The 19,749-nt window shown below is 35.4% G+C and overlaps 1 protein-coding gene across 5 annotated transcripts in view; it reads left to right on the top strand.

The window, feature by feature from the left end:
- The window catches only part of LOC106867657 (mismatch repair endonuclease PMS2), a 42,616-nt gene extending 26,502 nt beyond the window's left edge, over nucleotides 1–16,114 (top strand). For all 5 annotated transcript variants that reach the window (XM_089365697.1, XM_089365646.1, XM_014912588.3 and 2 more), the window contains 11 exons: nucleotides 675–720; nucleotides 2,173–2,203; nucleotides 4,765–4,882; nucleotides 7,556–8,022; nucleotides 9,767–9,991; nucleotides 10,734–10,864; nucleotides 11,925–12,094; nucleotides 13,766–13,803; nucleotides 14,442–14,546; nucleotides 15,305–15,340; nucleotides 15,996–16,114. In XM_089365697.1, the coding sequence (XP_089221823.1) occupies nucleotides 675–720; nucleotides 2,173–2,203; nucleotides 4,765–4,882; nucleotides 7,556–8,022; nucleotides 9,767–9,991; nucleotides 10,734–10,864; nucleotides 11,925–12,094; nucleotides 13,766–13,803; nucleotides 14,442–14,546; nucleotides 15,305–15,340; nucleotides 15,996–16,064 (1,436 nt within the window). In that variant the 3' untranslated portion in view covers nucleotides 16,065–16,114. The remainder of the gene's footprint in view (nucleotides 1–674; nucleotides 721–2,172; nucleotides 2,204–4,764; nucleotides 4,883–7,555; nucleotides 8,023–9,766; nucleotides 9,992–10,733; nucleotides 10,865–11,924; nucleotides 12,095–13,765; nucleotides 13,804–14,441; nucleotides 14,547–15,304; nucleotides 15,341–15,995) is intronic.
- Nucleotides 16,115–19,749: the final 3,635 nt, after the last annotated feature.

Raw genomic sequence — 19,749 nt, 5'->3', positions numbered from 1 at the left:
TGCTAGTTTGCTGCTCTTAATTGTTTCTAAGCTAGGCAGAAGGCCAGGTGTTTTGTGGAGAGGAGGATAGTCGAAACCCTGCCATGCTAAAAAGCACCATTCGAGCATGGCTGATGCCAGTGCCACCTGACTGGTTCCCATGCCAGAGGCACATAAAAGCAGCCACTGAATGATTGGCGTTAGGAAGGGCATCCAGATGTAGAAATCTTGCCAAATCAGAGTGAAGCCTGTCCAACCCATGCCAGCATGGAAAGCAGACGTTAAATGATGATGATGATGAGGATTGACCACAGTAGTTGAAGGTACTTTATTTTATCAATCTCTGAAATCCCAGAAGGATGAAAGGCAAAGTTGAACAAGGCAGGATATGAACTCCGAATGTAAAGAGCTGGAAGAAATACTGCAAGACACTTTTTCTGATGCTCTAATGATTCTTCCTCTTGTTATATCTAACTCCAGCTTTTATTTTATGAGAAATTAACTATTGCTCACTTTCAGGAAAGGATTCTAAAAACAACAGGTTTGCTGCTGGCCAATTAGATGGTTCTTGTAGTGTAATAATGGAGAAATGTAAAGAAAAATTTTACAATTTTCAGTCTTTAGTAATTTGAAGTCATAAAAATTTTCAACGTAAATATGATTGTAGTTTTTTTAATCCTTTGTCTTTATTTCAGGTCAGTTAAGTTTTGATACAAAACATGAGAGAGAATTTAATGAAAGGTAAGCTGTCTTGAATTTTTGTTGTCTTTTTTATTCTTGTTCATTATTTAAAAAGAAAATATATTACTATCTTGAACAGCATCCAGTACCACTAATAACACGAAATAAGCTGTCAGTTTTCTAAGAATTATCACTCTTATAACTTTTTTCTATTTACTTTTACTTGTTTTAGTCATTGAACTGTATCCATGCCTGGGCACCACCTTGAAGACTTTAATTAATCATATTGGTTCCAATACTTATTTTTAAGTCTGGCACTTGGTGATCTCTATTTGTTGCACTGCTAAGTAATGAGACATAAACAGAAACTGTGTTTTTCAAATGGTGTCTATGTAACGACTAACATAGACACACACACACACACACACACACACACACATGAAAGGCTTCTGCACAGTCTCCCTGTACTAATTTCATTCACAAGGTATTAGTCAAGTCAAAGTTTAAATAGAAGAGATCTACCTTAGGTGCCATACAGTTGGACTGAACTGAATCCAAAACCATGTGATTGCAAAAAAAAAAAAAAGCTTCTTATTTGCACAACCATACCTGTGTCTTTTATAAAATTCATTACTGACAAATTTTTAACTTATGTCATTTACTCACTTGATTTGCCTGTTATGTTTATATGTAATATGGGCCTCATAGAGAAAATAATATAGAAGTGGGATATGTAGAATTTAGCTGTTACAAACTCATCCAACTGATACCAACAATAATAAAATTTGCATAAAACATTTTTACATAACATTTCCGCATCATTGATTTAATACTTGTTCTATATTTTGGCATGTATGGCTTGTTTTGGCATACAACATGTCACTTGATACAGTCCTTTAGAATAATGTTTGTTTCTTTTTGATAAAAGTTACATTTTCAACTATGTCCATGCTTACTTACAATCGTTATCCACTAACAAGAAGTGAAGTTTCAGCCTATAGGTATTGACAGTAAGTAGGGACAGTTGTTGGATTTTTTCTATTTTATAGTTGACAAACTTATATTAATATCTATTGTTAGTTTTTGTCTATTATACAAACAAAATTTCCAAATATTAGATACATGATATTCAGTAATCTTTGCGCAATCTATTCAATTATCATTATTTATGTCTATGCAGGCATGACAAGGATGGGTGTATTCTTCACCAGGGAGGGTCTTTGTATTTAAGAGTAATCATGCATCCCGCTGTCTGGTGAGAATGAAATCAATCTGGCTAGCTGAGTCACCTGATTGATAGGTTATCAGGTGGCTGGCTGGGCTTCCTGAAGTTGGTGTTGCAGATTAAAAGGTTATAAGCATAATAGAACTCCAGGAGCCTAGCTCTTTCTTTATTTCTGGGAATATGTTGAATAAAATCATAATTAACTGATCCTCCTGTATTTTCTTTCACCCAAAGCTAAGAACTTTTCAGCACCACCTCAAATAATACTTTTAAAAATTTATTCACAGTTGTGAAAAAGAATTGTCAAGTCCTAAGCAGGTATGTACATAATATATTATCAGTTTAGTTTCTTGTATCAAATTTACTGCTCAAGAGTTGATGTACAAGCTTTTCTCTCTCCCTCATTCTATAAATATGTATATCTGTCTATCATCATCATTGCTTAATGTCCATGTTCCATATTGGCATTGTTTGGGTGGTTTGACAAGAACTTATGGGCTCAAGAACTGCATAGCGCTCCAGTGTCTGCTTTAGTGTGGTTTCTATGGTTGGATACCCTTTCTAATGCCAACCACATCACAGTAAGTATTGAATGTTTTTTCTCTGTCATCAACACTAGTGAGGTCACAATACAGCTTGTAAGACTACCTCCAAGGAAGCAGCTTTGTGCTATGAGATGAGGATTAAAAGTACGAAAGAAATTACCAAAACAGGGCAGGTTTCTTATATATCTGTCTATCTATCCATCTGTCCAAGATAATTTATCTGCTACTCTCCTGTAGCATTCATGCAAACTTACTAATCTACCCACTCACTTTATCCAATCTTCTGTACAACTCCATTTATATTCACCTTCCTGTCACTTAAGGGTATGCCCCGACACACCTTTACCATTTTCTTGCTTTTCCAACTGGGGTAGCCATGTATCTTCTCTTCAGTAAGATACCTCTTCCTGACCCTCTCTCATACTTTAACCACTCATCATCTGATATAAAGCCACTTCCCTCAGTACTATACCCCATTTTGTTGATGGGTCTTGTCTTGCAAGTTACTTGGTGACCTCACTAGTGCTGGTGCTATGTAAAAAGCATTCGGTACACTCTATAAAACAGTGAGCATTAAGACGAGTATCTAACTGTAGAAACTATGACAAAACATTGACTCTTGTGAAACTGTCCACTCTATGCAAAAGAAAATGGACATTAAACTATGATGATGATGATTATATATACTAATATACCAATTTACCCTTCTCTCTTTGTCATATCTCTCCCTCTTTCCCTGTCTTTATGTTTTGTTTCAATCCTCGCATCTTTTAATGCTCACATTTTATATATAGTTTGCTATGGTGTTATAGCCTCTCTTGGGAAAGTATCTAGGTATCAGTTCTCATTACTTTCCCAACTTATAAAAATATGTAGTTGTAGTATTTACACCTGTCTCATAAATATTGACATTATTAATTTAATGTCTTGTATTTAGTTGCATTCCTTTATTATCTCAATTTATACCCTAACCCACTGAGAATGTCTTTGACTAGCTATAATCAATAATCGCGTCAGTCTCATTTTCATGTGTTTTGTGATACTAGTATGAAGTCCATCATTCAGGGAACAATGTAGAGTTAAGATGAGCCAATGAAATAGCCTCTGTGTAGTCTTAAAAATGACTGGAATACTAGGGGAATTGGTCCTGAACATGATATACCAGGCTAAGAAATACAATCTTGAACAATAGACTTGTCATACATAGATATTTGATCAACTACCTACATGTCAGAGCTGACATGTGGCTCTTTGTGTCTAGGAAAGAGTACTGGATTATGAACCACGTAGCTTTAAGTTCAATGTATACTATAGCCATTGTGTTCTGACTGTGAGCAAAGCAAAAGCATCTACTTGCATGTTTTCTTGCCTAACACCAAGTCTAATTTCAACCTTACTATTAACCATTTGTCTATGAATCCACATTTGCATGGATTTGTGACTTAGTGGTTATCTGTAAGGTATGTCCTGTTGTAAAAATAATTTGTTCCAACAAAAGCCATCTCTTATTCTTTGTAAGCCTAGTACTTATTCTATCAGTCTCTTTTTGCCGAACTGCTAAGTTACGTAAACACACCAGCATCGGTTGTCATGCGATGTTGGGGGACAAACACAGACACACACACACACACACACACACACACACACACATACATATATATATATATATATATATATATATATATATATATATATATATATATATACACATATATACACACACACACACATATACGACAGGCTTCTTTCAGTTTCCGTCTACCAAATCCACTCAAGGCTTTGGTTAGCCCAAGGCTATAAAAGAAGACACTTGCCCAAGGTGCCACGCAGTGGGACTGAACCCGGAACCATGTGGTTTGTAAGCAAGCTACTTACCACACAGCCACTCCTACGCCTCTTACATAAAAATAGATATAAAATAACAAGCAGATAGGTGGATAAAATAATTTCAAATTTTGGCACAAGGCCAGCAATTTCAGAAGAGAGGGTAATTCGATTACATCGACCCCAGTGTTGTACTGGTACTTATTTTGTTGGCCTCAAAAGAATGCAAAAAAAGTTGACCTCAGTGGAATTTGAACTCAGAACATAGATGGATGAAATGCTGCTAAGTATTTTGCCTGATGTGTTAACAATTTTGCTAGCAGAGGTTTTTTTCTCAGTTATGTCGACCACTTATTTGGTGGAAATGTTTATATATCATCACTTTTGTTATTGATTCTAATCCACTCAAACCATTTATTTTCTTGTAAAGAGCTTTGTCTAAAAGTGATGCCAAAACCATCATGTTATTTATTTATTTATTTATTTATTTATTTTATCTCTGGAATATAGACACCGAGTAAATTACTTAGCAACTTAACCAGGTCAATGTCTTCCCCTTCATCTGGTTTAAACCATCATTCTCATGAAAATACACCATCAAGCCTTATGAAATTTTACAATGAAAAACGTATGTATGCTACATTATTATTATTTTTATTATTGTTGTTGTTATTTTTCTTTTTTCAATCTTGTTTCCATTTCTTGCCGAGTGTCATCCTGACACTTAGGGCAAAGAAAATCACTGTACACATTAGTAGGCCATTAAAATAAACATCCCAGATTCTTCATTTATAAAGTCAAGTTATGTGATAGAAAAAAAAGGGGAAAAAAGAAAGACAGAAAAGGGAGGAAAAAGAAAAAAATTGACAAAAAAGAAAACAAAGAAAAAATGGAAAGAAAATTCACAGTGACAATGTTCTTCTTAATACATGTGACGTACAAGTTAAAACAATCTTTTGCACTTCTTGCATAGATGGTAAGCCAAGGATCATTCTCAAATAATTTTCAGTTCCTTTTTTGATCTTTCTAAGTACTCTTATAATCACTGGTATTGTAACTGTCTTGAGATGTCACATTTTTTCAATTTCAATGAGCAAATCATTATATTTTCTGAGCTTGTCAAATTGTTTTGCCTAGATATTATGATCACAAAGAATGCTCATGTTGCTCAATAAACAGACTTTGTTTTGGTCTTATTATTATTATTATCATAATTAGGGTGTTACGCCATGATCTTGAGGTCATGGTTTCAATTCCTAGACTGGGTGGCACGTTGTGTTCTTCAGCAAAATGCTTCACCTCGTCAATTCAACACCATCACATGTGGTACACCGTGCACCTGTTCAAGCAACATTGATTTGATGGAGGGAGTGAGCTAATGTACAGCATATACATTTGATCACCATAAACAAAATCATTTGAGCAGGTCGTTTGGCAAAGACTGAACACTCATATGTTGTCTTCTACTTGAGAGTTCATCATTATTATCATCGTCACCATCATCTAAAGCTATTTATTAAAGCTATTTTTTAAACATTTAAAACTTAATCCAAATCTAATTCATTATTATTTATAAAATAAATGTTATTGTCTTATCTATATTGTTCTGTTGATGTTAATACTAATTCTTTTCTATGGTTTCCTGCGAGTGTTTTTCACTGTAACAAACAATACACCTTCTTGTGTTCGTCAAGTATCAATAATACTCAGATTATGAAAGTATTGTGGTTCACTTGAAGCATTGTGTATTGTTTGTAAAGAATAAAAAGTTTAGAATGGTACAATGCACTATAAAACAAAAAATGGACTATATACCTGTTGTAATTTGGTTATCTATAGTCCGATGATATTTCGGAATTACAATTCCTTCTTCAGGTCTCCTTAGATGGGGACTCCATCTAAGAAGATCTGAAAAAGGAATTGTAATTCCGAAATATCATCGGACTATAGATAACCAAATTACAACAGGTATATAGTCCATTTTTTGTTTTATAGTGCATTGTTGTACCATTCTAAACTTTTTATTCTTTACTCAGATTATAATTTTTCTTTGCTATTCACCTCATCTTTATAGTAAATTTTTATTACATATTATATCTATGCTATATTTTGATATCTGCTCTTAGGACACCTAGGAGTCATGACCTAGGTGGGCCAGGCTCCCATAGAGTGTTAGGTAAAAGGGCTGAAACATTTGTTGGATGGGAGTCCTTCCTCTGAAGATCTCCCCTGTTGTGTGCTTGCCTTGCAGCAAGTTTCTATTATTTTATTTTTTTCCGTCATCAAGTGTTTAGATCCAGATAATTGGAAAGTGAACTGATCAAAGTGGGGTTTAAATACAATAGTATAAATGTCTAGAAAATTATAATCTTAATTACAGTAACTCGTTTCAAGCATTTAAGCATTCAATGTGAACAGTATTGTTTTCTTGTCAGGTTCCTGCTAATTTAGTGTATTTAGGTCGACAGGGTTAAGAGGGTATATATAGTATGCTGTTTTTGTTATATATTTATATGCAAAGGCGCAGGAGTGGCTGTGTGGTAAGTAGCTTGCTTACCAGCCACATGGTTCCAGGTTCATTCCCACTGCATGGCACCTTGGGCAAGTGTCTTCTACTATAGCCTTGGGCCGACCAAAGCCTTGTGAGTGGATTTGGTAGACGGAAACTGAAAGAAGCTCGTCGTCTATATGTATGTGTGTGTGTGTTTGTCTGTCTGTGTTTGTCCCCCCAACATTGCTTGACAACCAATGGTGGTGTGTTTACGTCCCCGTAACTTAGCGGTTTGGCAAAAGAGACCGATAGAATAAGTACTAGGTTTACAAAAGAATAAGTCCTGGGGTCAGTTAGCTTGACTAAAGTCGGTGCTCCAGCATGGTTGCGATCAAATGACTGAAACAAGTAAAAGAGTAAAGAATGTATTGTGTTAATTATCCTACTGAGAAGATGCTGTAGAATATTTATGGTTACCAAAGCTATACTTTGTATTGAGTATAAAGTTGCAAGTTCTGCTGTTTTTAGGTTCTTTTTATCATTTTTAGTGCTCTGATTATTATTGGTATTGTTACTACTGTAATTTCCCACATGATACTTATTTCAACTTTGAGAAATTTATCTTTTGAGAACTTTGTTTTCTTGAAGGTCTCTTAGAATGCATAAATCCTTGTCTTTACTTTTTATTACACTCAATAGCTCTTCATTTCTAAAATGAATAAAAGAAAAAAGTGTTTGTTTTTGGACGAGGCTTACAAGTTTCAGTGTCTCTAACTAGGAAAATAACATTGCTTTTTGGTTTATTTCCAGAAAAATTATCAAGCTCTACACCAACTTTAAAGAAAGCTCAATCGTTAAACAGTCTTTCAAGATGGCTGAAAAGAAAACCACAAGATGACAATGAAAATGTGGAATCTGACGGAAGTTCTCCAAAGAAACTTACGTATAGTGAACCATTTCTGGATTCTTCTTTTACTTTCAAAGACATTTCTCAAGGCGAACATTGTAAACAGGTACAAAATGAAGACACAGCCTCATTCCATTCATCTAATGAAACTGAGCCTGTTTCAGATTCAGGATTGTCTCTCAGTCAACCTGAATCTTCACAAAGCCAAACAGAATCCCATTCCTCTCTATCAGTTTATTACCATAGTTCTTCACCTGAAGGACATACAGCCAGTGTTAAAAGTGAAGAATCACAATCACAAGCTTCTGAGTTACAAGAACAGGAGACAGAAAGAGAAATGGTGACAAAGAGTGAAGTGATTACAAAATATGTAAGTTATCATTTATATACCTTTATTTGAGAAACCATAATAGTGAAGTCTATACAACTATTATAATATTATTGTTGGCTCCATATGGGTAGGGCTGTGGCACAGAGGAAGGTCAACCAAAAACTTGAGAGAACCAACGAATCAAACACTCTAAATACATTGTGTTTTAATGTGTTCTGTGATCACATTGAAAATAGTAGATGATTGGGATCTATTTTAAAACGGGGGCCACATTTTTCATTAATGTTTTACGTAGTGTTTTTGGTACGGAAAGACTTTCAAACTTCGTATACTTATCTATTTTGTGTTATAGAACAGAAAAATATTTTTGTATTCGAATTTATTTCATGTAAAAAATTGTCTTATTTCGATAATTTCAACCAATCACTGACAAGTATTCAGTTGTTTACATTTACTCCTTTGGCTGATTAAGCGATGTAAAGCATATTTAATCTCCATCGATTCGTTTTATTTGCTTTTTTCATTTTAAATTTGCTTTAACCCTAACCCTAACCCTAGGGTTAGGGTTAGGGTTAATTGTTTCAGAATCGTTTGTTTATGTAGTCGGCACTTAATGTATATCGGCTGAATGGACGTCAGTGATTGGTTGAAATTACAGAAATACGACAACTTTAGCATGGAATAACTTATGGATTTCTTTTTTTTTTAAGAAGACTAAGAGAAAAAGATGTTTTATATGACACATTCTACCAGTGTTCCAAGTTTCAAAGTGTTTCGTTAATGAAAAATGTGGCCCCCGTTTTAAAAAAGATCCGATGATTGTTGTGAGAGATTTGGCTGCCTTTAATATAGGTGGAGCAATTACATAAAAGCTATCCAAATATTTCACTTTTGTTGTACATTAGTGTAGGACCCAACTTTGAATATTTCCCTTACTTCTGAAACTTGTGATGAATTGACTGGAATTTAAATAAGCATATTGTACTTTTTGTAGGTTCATTCAATATAAATAATCCCAGGCTTTAACCACCCTCTTATTTTGTTATCCTTTTATTCTTTTACTCTTTTACTTGTTTCAGTCATTTGACTGTGGCCATGCTGGAGCACCGCCTTTAGTCAAGCAAGTCGACCCCAGGACTTATTCTTTGTAAGCCTAGTACTTATTCTATCGGTCTCTTTTGCCGAACCGCTAAGTTACGGAGATGTAAACACACCACCATCGGTTGTCAAGCGATGTTGGGGGGACAAACATAGACACACACATACATATATATATACATATACATATATACGACAGGCTTCTTTCAGTTTCCGTCTACCAAATCCACTCACAAGGCTTTGGTCGGCCCGAGGCGATAGTAGAAGACACTTGCCCAAGGTGCCACGCAGTGGGACTGAACCCGGAACCATGTGGTTGGTAAGCAAGCTACTTACCACACAGCCACTCCTACTGATTCACATTATAAGAATAATGCAGGAAATGTCTCAAATAATAACAAATCAATGAGGAAAGATAAGTAACAGTAGTCATAAGTTGAAACATCACAGTAGCATTTGTATTGAGCCTCTTAGGTATTTTAATCTAATTACCTCAAGCTGCACAACTAACATAGATACCAACCACACTGTACAGTTCTTGAATGGTTAGGAATAAGATCATCCAAATATAAAAATTACTTTTTTTAGTAATTCATGCTAATTTCCAGAACCATCCTTTGTTGGATGGAACCCCACCCCCAATCTTATTTTTTAATTTCAATTTTTTTTTTTTTTTTTTTTTCAGGATGAAGAGTCAGAGATATTTAGAAAAGAAACAACCGTGCCATTTTCTATGGATTCCCTCCGTCAGAAACTAAAATTACATAGAGAACACAAAGTGAATACTTCCAAAGATCTTTGTCGCAACTTTCGAGCAAAAATTTCTCCAAGTGAAAATAAATCAGCTGAGGAAGAACTTGCTAAACAAATTGACAAAAGTATGTTTAAAAGTATGGAAATCTTGGGACAGGTAAATTTTGAGATTATCTTTATTGGTTGTTGTTTATAAAATACTCCTTTTATTCATCACCTGTAGCAGGTATAAGAGGTATCCTGGAGTTATCAGAGTATACTGGAATGTGTCTTTGTTATATAGAAGCATTTTCGCCTCTGAATATTCCATGTATTTTTTTGTGGAAGTGTTTCTGCTAATTACATGCATTCATTAGTTATACATTTAGCATATTTTAAAACTATCCTTTGTTGGATTGAAAAATGTTTCAATAAATTCAGTAAAATTAAATTTGATAGAAATAAAATGCTTCTTGATAAAGGAGCTACAATTGAATGATATGACAGTTTTGTTTCTAGCAAAATTTTTGTTTTGTTCTGTCCCATAGTTTATTTTAGGATGTTCAGAATGTTTCAAATAATAACTTTTTACATTAAAGAATGACAGAATTCAACCAATTTTGGCTGGAATTAAATCTCAGCACTTTGAACTGTATAAGTTTGTACTTATGCTTGAGAATTATGTTAAGGGTACTAATGTTTGGATGGAATATATACATACTTGCACTGTGATTCAGTATGTAGTTTCATTGATTAAAACACCCAGAATACTCATTGTGGAAACTGGTATGCATGCACACAAACACGCACATACATTTACACATATATTTGCACATCAATGCACACACATTTACACACATTCAAATGCATGCACACACATATAAAAACATTATTTATGCTGTTTTTTAAACTTCTTTCAGTTCAACCTTGGCTTTATCATCACACGATTAAATGAGGACTTATTCATTGTGGATCAACATGCTACTGATGAAAAATATAATTTTGAGAAATTGCGGAAAAACACAGTAATGCAAGGCCAGAAATTGATTCGGTGAGCAAATAACTGACCTACCTAATTTATTCTCCAACAAATAATAATAACTGTATAGTAGAATTGATGGCTAAAATTACTGTTATTTTATCATTTGAAAAGCTTTGGAAGAGAGAATCAGTAGAACACTGAACAAAATGCCTTGAAGTATTCAGTTAGGTCCCTTGACATTCTGAGTTCAAATCCAACCAGGGTTAACTTGGCCTTTCATCTTTCTAATGTTGATAAAATATGTTATGCATTTGGAGGCTGTAAAATTGACTGTACCCCCTCCTTCAAAATGAGTGACTGTGGAAGGGCAGTGGATGGTAGAATCTATATTACAGTGGACAAAATAACTTTGCAGAATTTAGATGCATTTACATTCTGAGTTCAAATTCTGCTGAGGTAAATAAAAGTCAAGTTCTGTGGTTGATTTATTTGTCTATACCATTTTTCTAATATAGATCAATGTTAGAAATTGTTGATTGATCAATATACTGCTGATGAGAAGCAGAGAGCTGGACTTGATTTTTTATATCTTCTATCTTTTACTTGTTTCAGTCATTTGACTGGATTTATTGAGGCAGATTTTCTACAGTTGGATGCCTTTCCTATCACTAACCCTCACCTCTTTCCAAGTAAGGTAATATTGCCCATGATCAGACATGTTTTTACAGAAGATTGGAAATGAACACCACTTACATGTTGGTGACAGTCATTCACAAGTTCCACATGAAGTCAAGGCAAGGGAGACAGTAACACACATACATATATATATATATATATATATATATATATATATATATATGTGTGACAGGTTTCTCAACCTGTGTCTGGCTACCAAATCCACCCACAATGCTTTGATTGACCTGGGGCTATAGTAGAAGGCTGCTGCCCGAGGTACCACACAATGTGACTGAACTTTTTACTGCATGGCTATGACTACACCTATAGTAGTCTGGACACATATTTCTCTAAGGACCTGAAAACTTTAAAATTTTTATTCATGTTTCAAATATATTCAACCCTTTTTACTACCACTACAACTACTTTTATTATTCCCATATTGTTTTACCAGTCCTCAGCCTTTGGAATTAACTGCAAGCAATGAAATTATTCTTCTCAATAGTATTGAGATTTTCAACCGAAATGGCTTCAGCTTTATAATTGATGAATCTGCTGTACCAGGTCAGCGAGTGAAACTGGAAACAGCACCTGTGAGTAAAAACTGGAATTTTGGCAAAGAAGGTAAGTGTTTCTAATAATGTGTCAATACTTGGAAGCAATTCCGGTTGAATCCTACTGAACCAAATGGAATTGTGAGTCAGTTTCATTTGGATCAGTACAATGTTAGTTTATTAGTTGAGAGACCAACAGTTTATATTAATGTTCATTCAATCATAGTATAAATAGACATTACAAGGAAATAAATCTATTTGAAAGAGACTGTGGGGTACCAATGCTTGACAAGAATTTTGTTAGCTTGGTGTATTAGGTTCAAATGTTGTTAACCCTTTAGCATTCAGATTACTCTGCCAATTGTAATACTTATTAATCCATATTGCTTTCAATTAATCATGCATTATCTCATACCTTTGAGATTTTGATGATGTGATTGTTTATTTTTAGAATGACATTGTAGGGTAGATGTGAGTAGCTGGATCTGATCAGTTTGAGCATAAAACAAGTTGAATATTTCATCTAGATATGGTTGGTTTAAATGCTAAAGGGTTAAAGTCAGAATCTGCAATTAATACACTAATGAGCAGAAGAGCTGCTTCTCAACTGATTAACAAATGGAATTCAGGATATCCTCCAGCTCACAAACAAATGAGTGAGTATCTGTTTATAGGTTTTTCGTGATTATAAGTTGATCCTATTGTGGCATAGCACCTCGATCAATGCTTTATGAGTAGAGTTTAATAGATGGAAACTCTACAAAAGCTCATTGTGTGTATATGTGAAGGTGCATGGCCTAGTGGTTATGGTGCTGCACTCACGTTCACAAGATTGTACCTTCGATTCCGTGACTAGTTGGTGTGTCATGTTCTTAAACAAAACACTTCATTTCATGTTGCTTTGTGATCACTTCCACAGTTGGTGTATAGCACACTGTGCACCTGAACATAGAATGTCGATTTGATGGAGGGAATGAGCTACTGTACAGCATAAACATTTGTTCACTATAATCAAATCATCTGTGCAGTTTTTTCAGCAAGAAGTTGCAGACACACACAATGAGCATTTACTCAGTTTCTATTTATGAGACTCCTTTCATAAGGTATCGATCAACAAGAAGCTAAGGTAATATACACTTACCAAGGTACTGTGCAGTGGGATCAACTTGGAACCATGAGAAACCTATAAACTAGAACTTTTGAAATGAAATTCCTTGTGATATTTGTTTTGCCCAAGTTGTACAGATGCTCCCTTGTTATTCTCATTATCATAAATGTCCAAATGCTGTGCAATGAGAATGAACCTGGAATCACATGGTTGCAAAGCAAACTTCTTAACCACACAGCTATATCTGCACCCATGACATACTTGAAGAATATGTAAATCTTTTATCTTTTATTTAATTCATTTGACTGTGCCATGCTGGGGCACCACCTTGAAGGGTTTTAGTTGAAGAAATTGACCCTAGGGCTTTTTTTTTTCCTTATTTTTAACCCTAGTACTTATTCTGTTGGTTTCTTTTGCCGAACTGCTAAGTTATGGGGACATAAACACACCAACACCGGTTCAGTTTTCAAGCAGTGGTGGGGGACAAACACAGGCACAAAGACACTCCACACAAACATATACACACACGCATTAAAATGGATGTAAAGTGGTTAGCTACAGCACACACCTTACATTAAACATGACAACAAGAATAGCAACAATCCTGTATGTTTTCTCTTATGTCTATTTTAGATATTGAAGAACTTATTTTCATGCTGACAGATTTTCCGGTGAGAAATTTTATGAATCTTTTTGTTATCAATTTAATTTTCATGTAAAGCCATATTTAACACAGTTGAGTACATTCGCTGTGAAAATAGCCCCGGGAGAAAATCCTCTTCCTAGATGGCCCACAAACATACCATATGCCATCCTACTGTAAGAATGAATTCTTTCTTATCGGGCTGTAATTGACTGCTTTGGTGTTCATGGTTACCAACATGAAAGAGTGCAGAGATGCATGTGTCCTATGAACCAATAACATTATTTATTTCATTATATTGGTGGTCAATGAAAGTGGAAAGAGGTTGACAATTATAATGGAGGTGGTTGTTCATCTATGTTGGATGGGATGGCATTTGGTTGATAGTTGACAACTCAAACTGCAAGAATTCTTAAGACAGTGTTTTCTTTAGGATTATGTAGATAAAAGGTTCCTGTCAGTAAATTATATTTGTAATTATATCATCACATTTCATTGAGGATTTGTAAAATAGATAGAGAGAAATAACAATTTGAGATTGTGGTGTGTGTGTGCTATTTTAATCTTTTTGATTAAATTTATTTGCTTAAGGATGAATAAAAAAATGAAACTGATTGAAATATAATTTTGAAAAATCTTTGGAATATATCTTGTTTATTTTGTTAGGGTGTCATGTGCCGTCCATCCCGTATATGTCAGATGTTTGCTTCTCGTGCCTGTCGCAAATCAATAATGATTGGAACTGCTCTCAAAAAAAGAGAAATGAAAACGGTATACAATATTGTTCCTATTCTGTTCTGTTATCAACAGTTGAGATTTTCCTAAGACTTTGTATTAAAAAATACCTACATAATTTTCTGAGGCTGATTACATCCAGCACTTCCCTAGGTTGTTAGGAATATTCTCAGAAAATCTATTACCTATTCCTAATAACTAAATGAATGGAGGCATTTTAAATTAAGTGCAAATTGCAAAAATACAATGAAATATCTGTAGATTTGAAATGACGACACCTGAAGTCACAGTTCAATAATTACTTTATCGACCTAGTAATTTAAACAACTATAAGTGTTAGGAAACCTCTAACTCTAAAAATTATCACATCCAACAACTATTGAAAATATAAATTTGATGAATAGTCTAAAACGTGGATAAATGGATGTTAAATACAGTTACATGTAAAACCACAAGCTATAGACATTAAACATTGACAGCATGATATTCATTGTAATCTCTAATTTCCAGGAGTTATTGTCCAAACATAGAAGTTGTTGACTGTCAATGTCATTTCATCCTCCCTTTATCAGCACGCTTGTGCACAAAACTCTTGTGACCTCACATAATTCTCCTGTTAGTAATGAAGCATAGCATTGTAAGACAATTACAGAATATCCATTGTTAGAACATTAAAAGAAATAGCAATTGAAAACAGCCCTTTTTTCCCTCTCACATATTTTTGTTTGTGTTTTTTTTTATATGCAATTGAATTCAGTTTTTGTTAATCCCACTTTCCTTTCTCATATTCACAGCTCATCTGTCACATGTCAGAACTTGACCAACCATGGGTAAGTTTAAGCATTGTGTAATTTTAAATTGTTTTATAATTTAACTTAAATTTGTATCTTATACAGGGTTTGAATATTTGGTAGCATGCAAGACTAGATATTTTTTGGTACTTAGTTTAGTATCGTATCTGGTTTGTTTCAAATGTCACTTACCCACAATTTAACCTATCATCTTTCCACAGTTTGTAGTACCATTAATATAATGGAGTTGGTTTGACAAGGCAACTTCCTCTTACATAAAAGACTGTGTAACCTGAGCAAAAATATTGATTTGTGAAGCAATTCAAGTGTCATAGAGTAGTGGCACACTCTCAGAGAACCAAGCCCACAACTCAGTTTTGTTTCCTAATTTTAATAACTCTAATGGTGGCACTTATTTCAATGTCTTAAAACCTTAAGTTCAAATTCAGTCTTAACCTACTGAGAAAGTTAACAGAATGAATACCTGTTTTTTCCTGGTTGGAAGAGTCAAAAGTTGATCCAGAAAAAATGTTGCACCTCTGTCTTCGGAGATAGAGCAAATGAACTCTTAGGACACTGATCATAATCAACACTACCCCCATCACCAATTTAAAAAAATAATGTTTGTATTTAATTTTTTTCACTAATATTCATTACTTTATATATTCTGATTATTATATTATATATATTTCAGAATTGCCCTCATGGTCGTCCAACTATGCGGCATTTGATCAACTTAAACATGATTCCAACTTCCATTTGATGAAATTCTGAAACATTTTGTAATAAAATTCATAATGCTGTAAAACCAAATAATAGTTTGGGAAAATTTGCACCAAAATGTGTGTGTTTATATGTATAAAATGTGTGTGTATGTGTATATGATATATATGTGTTTGTGTGTGTGTGTGTATAATCTGTGTGTTTTGTGTGCTACTGATAATGTATAATCCATTATGACCTGTTGCATGGTTAGGTTGTCGGCAATGAAGCTGCCCCAAACTAACTTGGTGACAAGGGTTTCTAGAAACCCAGCTCGACAAAAACAAAATCTGTTAAAAGAATTGATGATCCAGCATAGGATCAGCAACTATCAAGAAATAGTGTGCAGGGACATAGAAATATTGAACTGGCAAATGCCTTTTATAGATAAGATACATGCTCACAATTTGTAAAATAATATTTTGGTTGTTTCCGATTATGTGGAGACACACAGTCTCATACAAGTACATGCATGCACAGACAAACATACTGTCTCATACAGTTACATACACATACAAACACACAGTCTCATACAGTTACATACACATACAAACACACAATCTCATACAGTTATGCGTAAACACAGACTTAAACACAGTCTCATACAGTTACATGCACGCAAACACACACATAATCAGCCTCATATTTTTCATTTATTTTTATTGGCATACTAACGTCGAGGGAGGAGGAGGGTATACCAAGTGGCTAAAGCAGACTGCCATTGTCAGTCTCATAAGGGAGGAGAAGAAGGGTATACTGAGTGAGTAAAACGGACTGACATGTTTCAGTCCTGCAAAACCGATTTTATTTCTACAGACGACAAACACTTTGTAATTTAATAGCTTTTAATGTGATGCCTGTTAAACAGAAATTATTTTTATTTAATGAAAATTTAATAAAATCTAATCATAAATAAGTGAAATTATGCTAAATACAACTAAATTGAAAACCTTTTTTCCCCTGGCCATATCGCCAATTCTGAAAACTTTTGGGTGTGAATTTTACATAAGTAGAAGCGTTTTTTTAACAATTTTCATCCTGAAAATCACCTGAGTAAATTACACAGGTGCACAATTTACATGGGTTTTTACGGTATATTGACTATGTGGGTTTCAATAGGGTTTACTTGAATCATAAAGCAATATGCTAGTTACTAGGTTATGAGGGATGAAAGAAATGCAATACAGATATACTTCTTTTTTTTTCATAGAGGACTATCAGTAATATAAGTTTAACCAAATGGTTCCTGATTCAGTTTTACTGTGTGGCACTTTGAGTAAAAACAGTCTTCTACTATGGTCTTAACCCTTTAGCCTTCAGATTACTCTGACAAATGCAATGCTTATGTATTTACATTGTTTAGAATTAATCACACATTATCTCATAGTTTTGGGATTTCGATGGTGTGATAGTTTATTTTTTAGAATTATATTGTAGGGTAGATGTGAGAGGCTAGATCTGGCCAGTTTGAATATAAAACTGGTAGAACATTTGGGCTGGATATGGCTGGTTTAAATACTGAAGGGTTGAATGAAGTTTCATAGACAGAAATACTATGGAAGCATGTGTGTGTATATGTATGTATATGTCATCATTGTATTAACGTCCACTTTTCCATCATTGCATGAGTTGGTCAGTTTGTTGAAACAAATTTTCAATATCTGAATGCTCTTCCTGTCATTCACCCTTACCTATTTCCAAGCAAAGTAATATCTCCCCATGACCAGTCATTTTCACAGAATACTAGAAATGAACAACACTGTTTATATGACAATAATACTCATTTACATCGGTCATACGATGTCAAGACAAGGAGACAGAAAGATACACATAGTTATAGACATAACCCAATGACTGGTGTAGCAGCACCATAGTCAACTACTACAAAGGTAAAGGTGACGCTTTAGATACAAATAATTACAGCGGTATCAAGTTGTTGGATCAGGTAATGAAGGTCACGGAGAGGGTCATAGCCCAATTAATTAGGGAGAGAGTCAGTTTAGATGAGATGCAGTTTGGGTTCGTGCCAGGGAAAAGCACCACTGATGCCATATTTCTGGTAAGACAGCTGCAGGAGAAATACCTAGCCAAGGATAAACCTCTGTACCTGGCTTTTGTTGACATGGAGAAAGCCTTTGACAGGGTCCTCTGATCCCTTATCTGGTGGTCAATGAGGAAACTTGGGATAGAAGAATGGTTAGTGAGAGCTGTGCAAGCCATGTACAAGGACGCTGTCAGTAAGGTGAGGTTTAGCAATGAGTACAGTGAAGAATTCTGAGTAGAGGTAGGGGTCCACCAAGGTTCAGTCCTCAGCCCCCTCCTATTTATCCTAGTCCTCCAGGCAATAACAGGAATTCACGACTGGATGCCCCTGGGAGCTCCTCTATGCTGACGACCTTGCTCTAATTGCTGAGTCACTATCAGAACTAGAAAAGTTTCAGGTGTGGAAGCAAGGACTAGAATCGAAGGGCTTTAGAGTCAACCTAGCTAAAACCAAATTCCTAATAAGTAGGAAGGCAGACAAACCACAAATCCCTTCAGGTAGATGGCCCTGCTCGATCTGTAGAAAAGGCATAGGTAGAAACTCTATAAGATGTGCCCAGTCTAAGCTATGGACACAAAAGGTGCAGCAATATCAAAAGAAGGCTAACTGGGAAGATAGTTTTTGTATGTGGCAGATGCTCAGGAGCAATAAACATTGAAAATGTGCAGAAAACAACTTCTGCTACATTCCAGGGAGAAAAACTAGAAGTAGTTGATAGCTTCCATTACCTAAGTGACCAAGTCAGTAGCTTGGGAGGGTGTGGTGAAAGTGTAACTGCTAGAATAAGAATAGCCTGGGCAAAGTTCAGAGAGCTCCTACCTCTGCTGGTGACAAAGGGCCTCTTGCTCAGAGTAAAAGGTAGATTGAATGACACATGTGTACGAACAGCCATGCTACATGGCAGTGAAACATGGGCTGTGACTGCTGAGGACATGGATAAGCTTGCAAGGAATGAAGCCAGTATGCTCCGATGGATGTGTAATATCAGTGTGCATACTCGACAGAGTGTAAGTGCCTGATGTGGTGTGCAAGAGAGACGCCTACGCTGGTATGGTCATGTGGTGAGAATGGATGAGGATAGCTTTGTGAAAAAGTGTCACACTCTAGCGGTTGAGGGAACCTGTGGAAGAGGTAGACCCGGGAAGACCTGGGGTGAGGTGGTGAAGCACAACCTTCGAACATTAGGCCTCACCAAGGCAATGACTAGTGACCGAGACCTTTGGAAATATGTTGTGCTTGAAAAGACCCGGCAAGCCAAGTGAGACCATAACCCGTGGCCTATGCCAGGGGTGTAACCAGCCCACTTATGCGTGCCTTTCTTTCATTGGACACTAAACTCTGCTTGCGAAGATCTGTTGAGGCAAGTGAAATCGAAATCAAATTCGGTGACAGCACTGCATGACTGGAATCCATGTTAGTGGAGCACTAAGAGCACCATCTGAGCATGATCGTTGTCAGGGAGTGGTTGGCGTTAAGAAGGGCATCCAGCTGTAGAAACTCTGCCTGATCTGATTGGCGCCTGGTGCAGCCATCTGGCTTGCCAGTCCTCAGTCAAATCGTCCAACTGATACCAGCATGGAAACAGACGTTAAACGAGGATGATATATACAAATATACGATGAGGTTCTTTCAGTTTCCATCT

The sequence above is a fragment of the Octopus bimaculoides genome, chromosome 1, assembly GCF_046866305.1.
Source record: "Octopus bimaculoides isolate indiv1 chromosome 1, ASM4686630v1, whole genome shotgun sequence".
In the NCBI taxonomy this organism is placed as follows: Eukaryota; Metazoa; Mollusca; class Cephalopoda; order Octopoda; family Octopodidae; genus Octopus; species Octopus bimaculoides.
The sequence above is the reverse complement of the archived record's forward strand: the minus strand, read 5'-3'. Positions and strand labels throughout refer to the sequence as shown.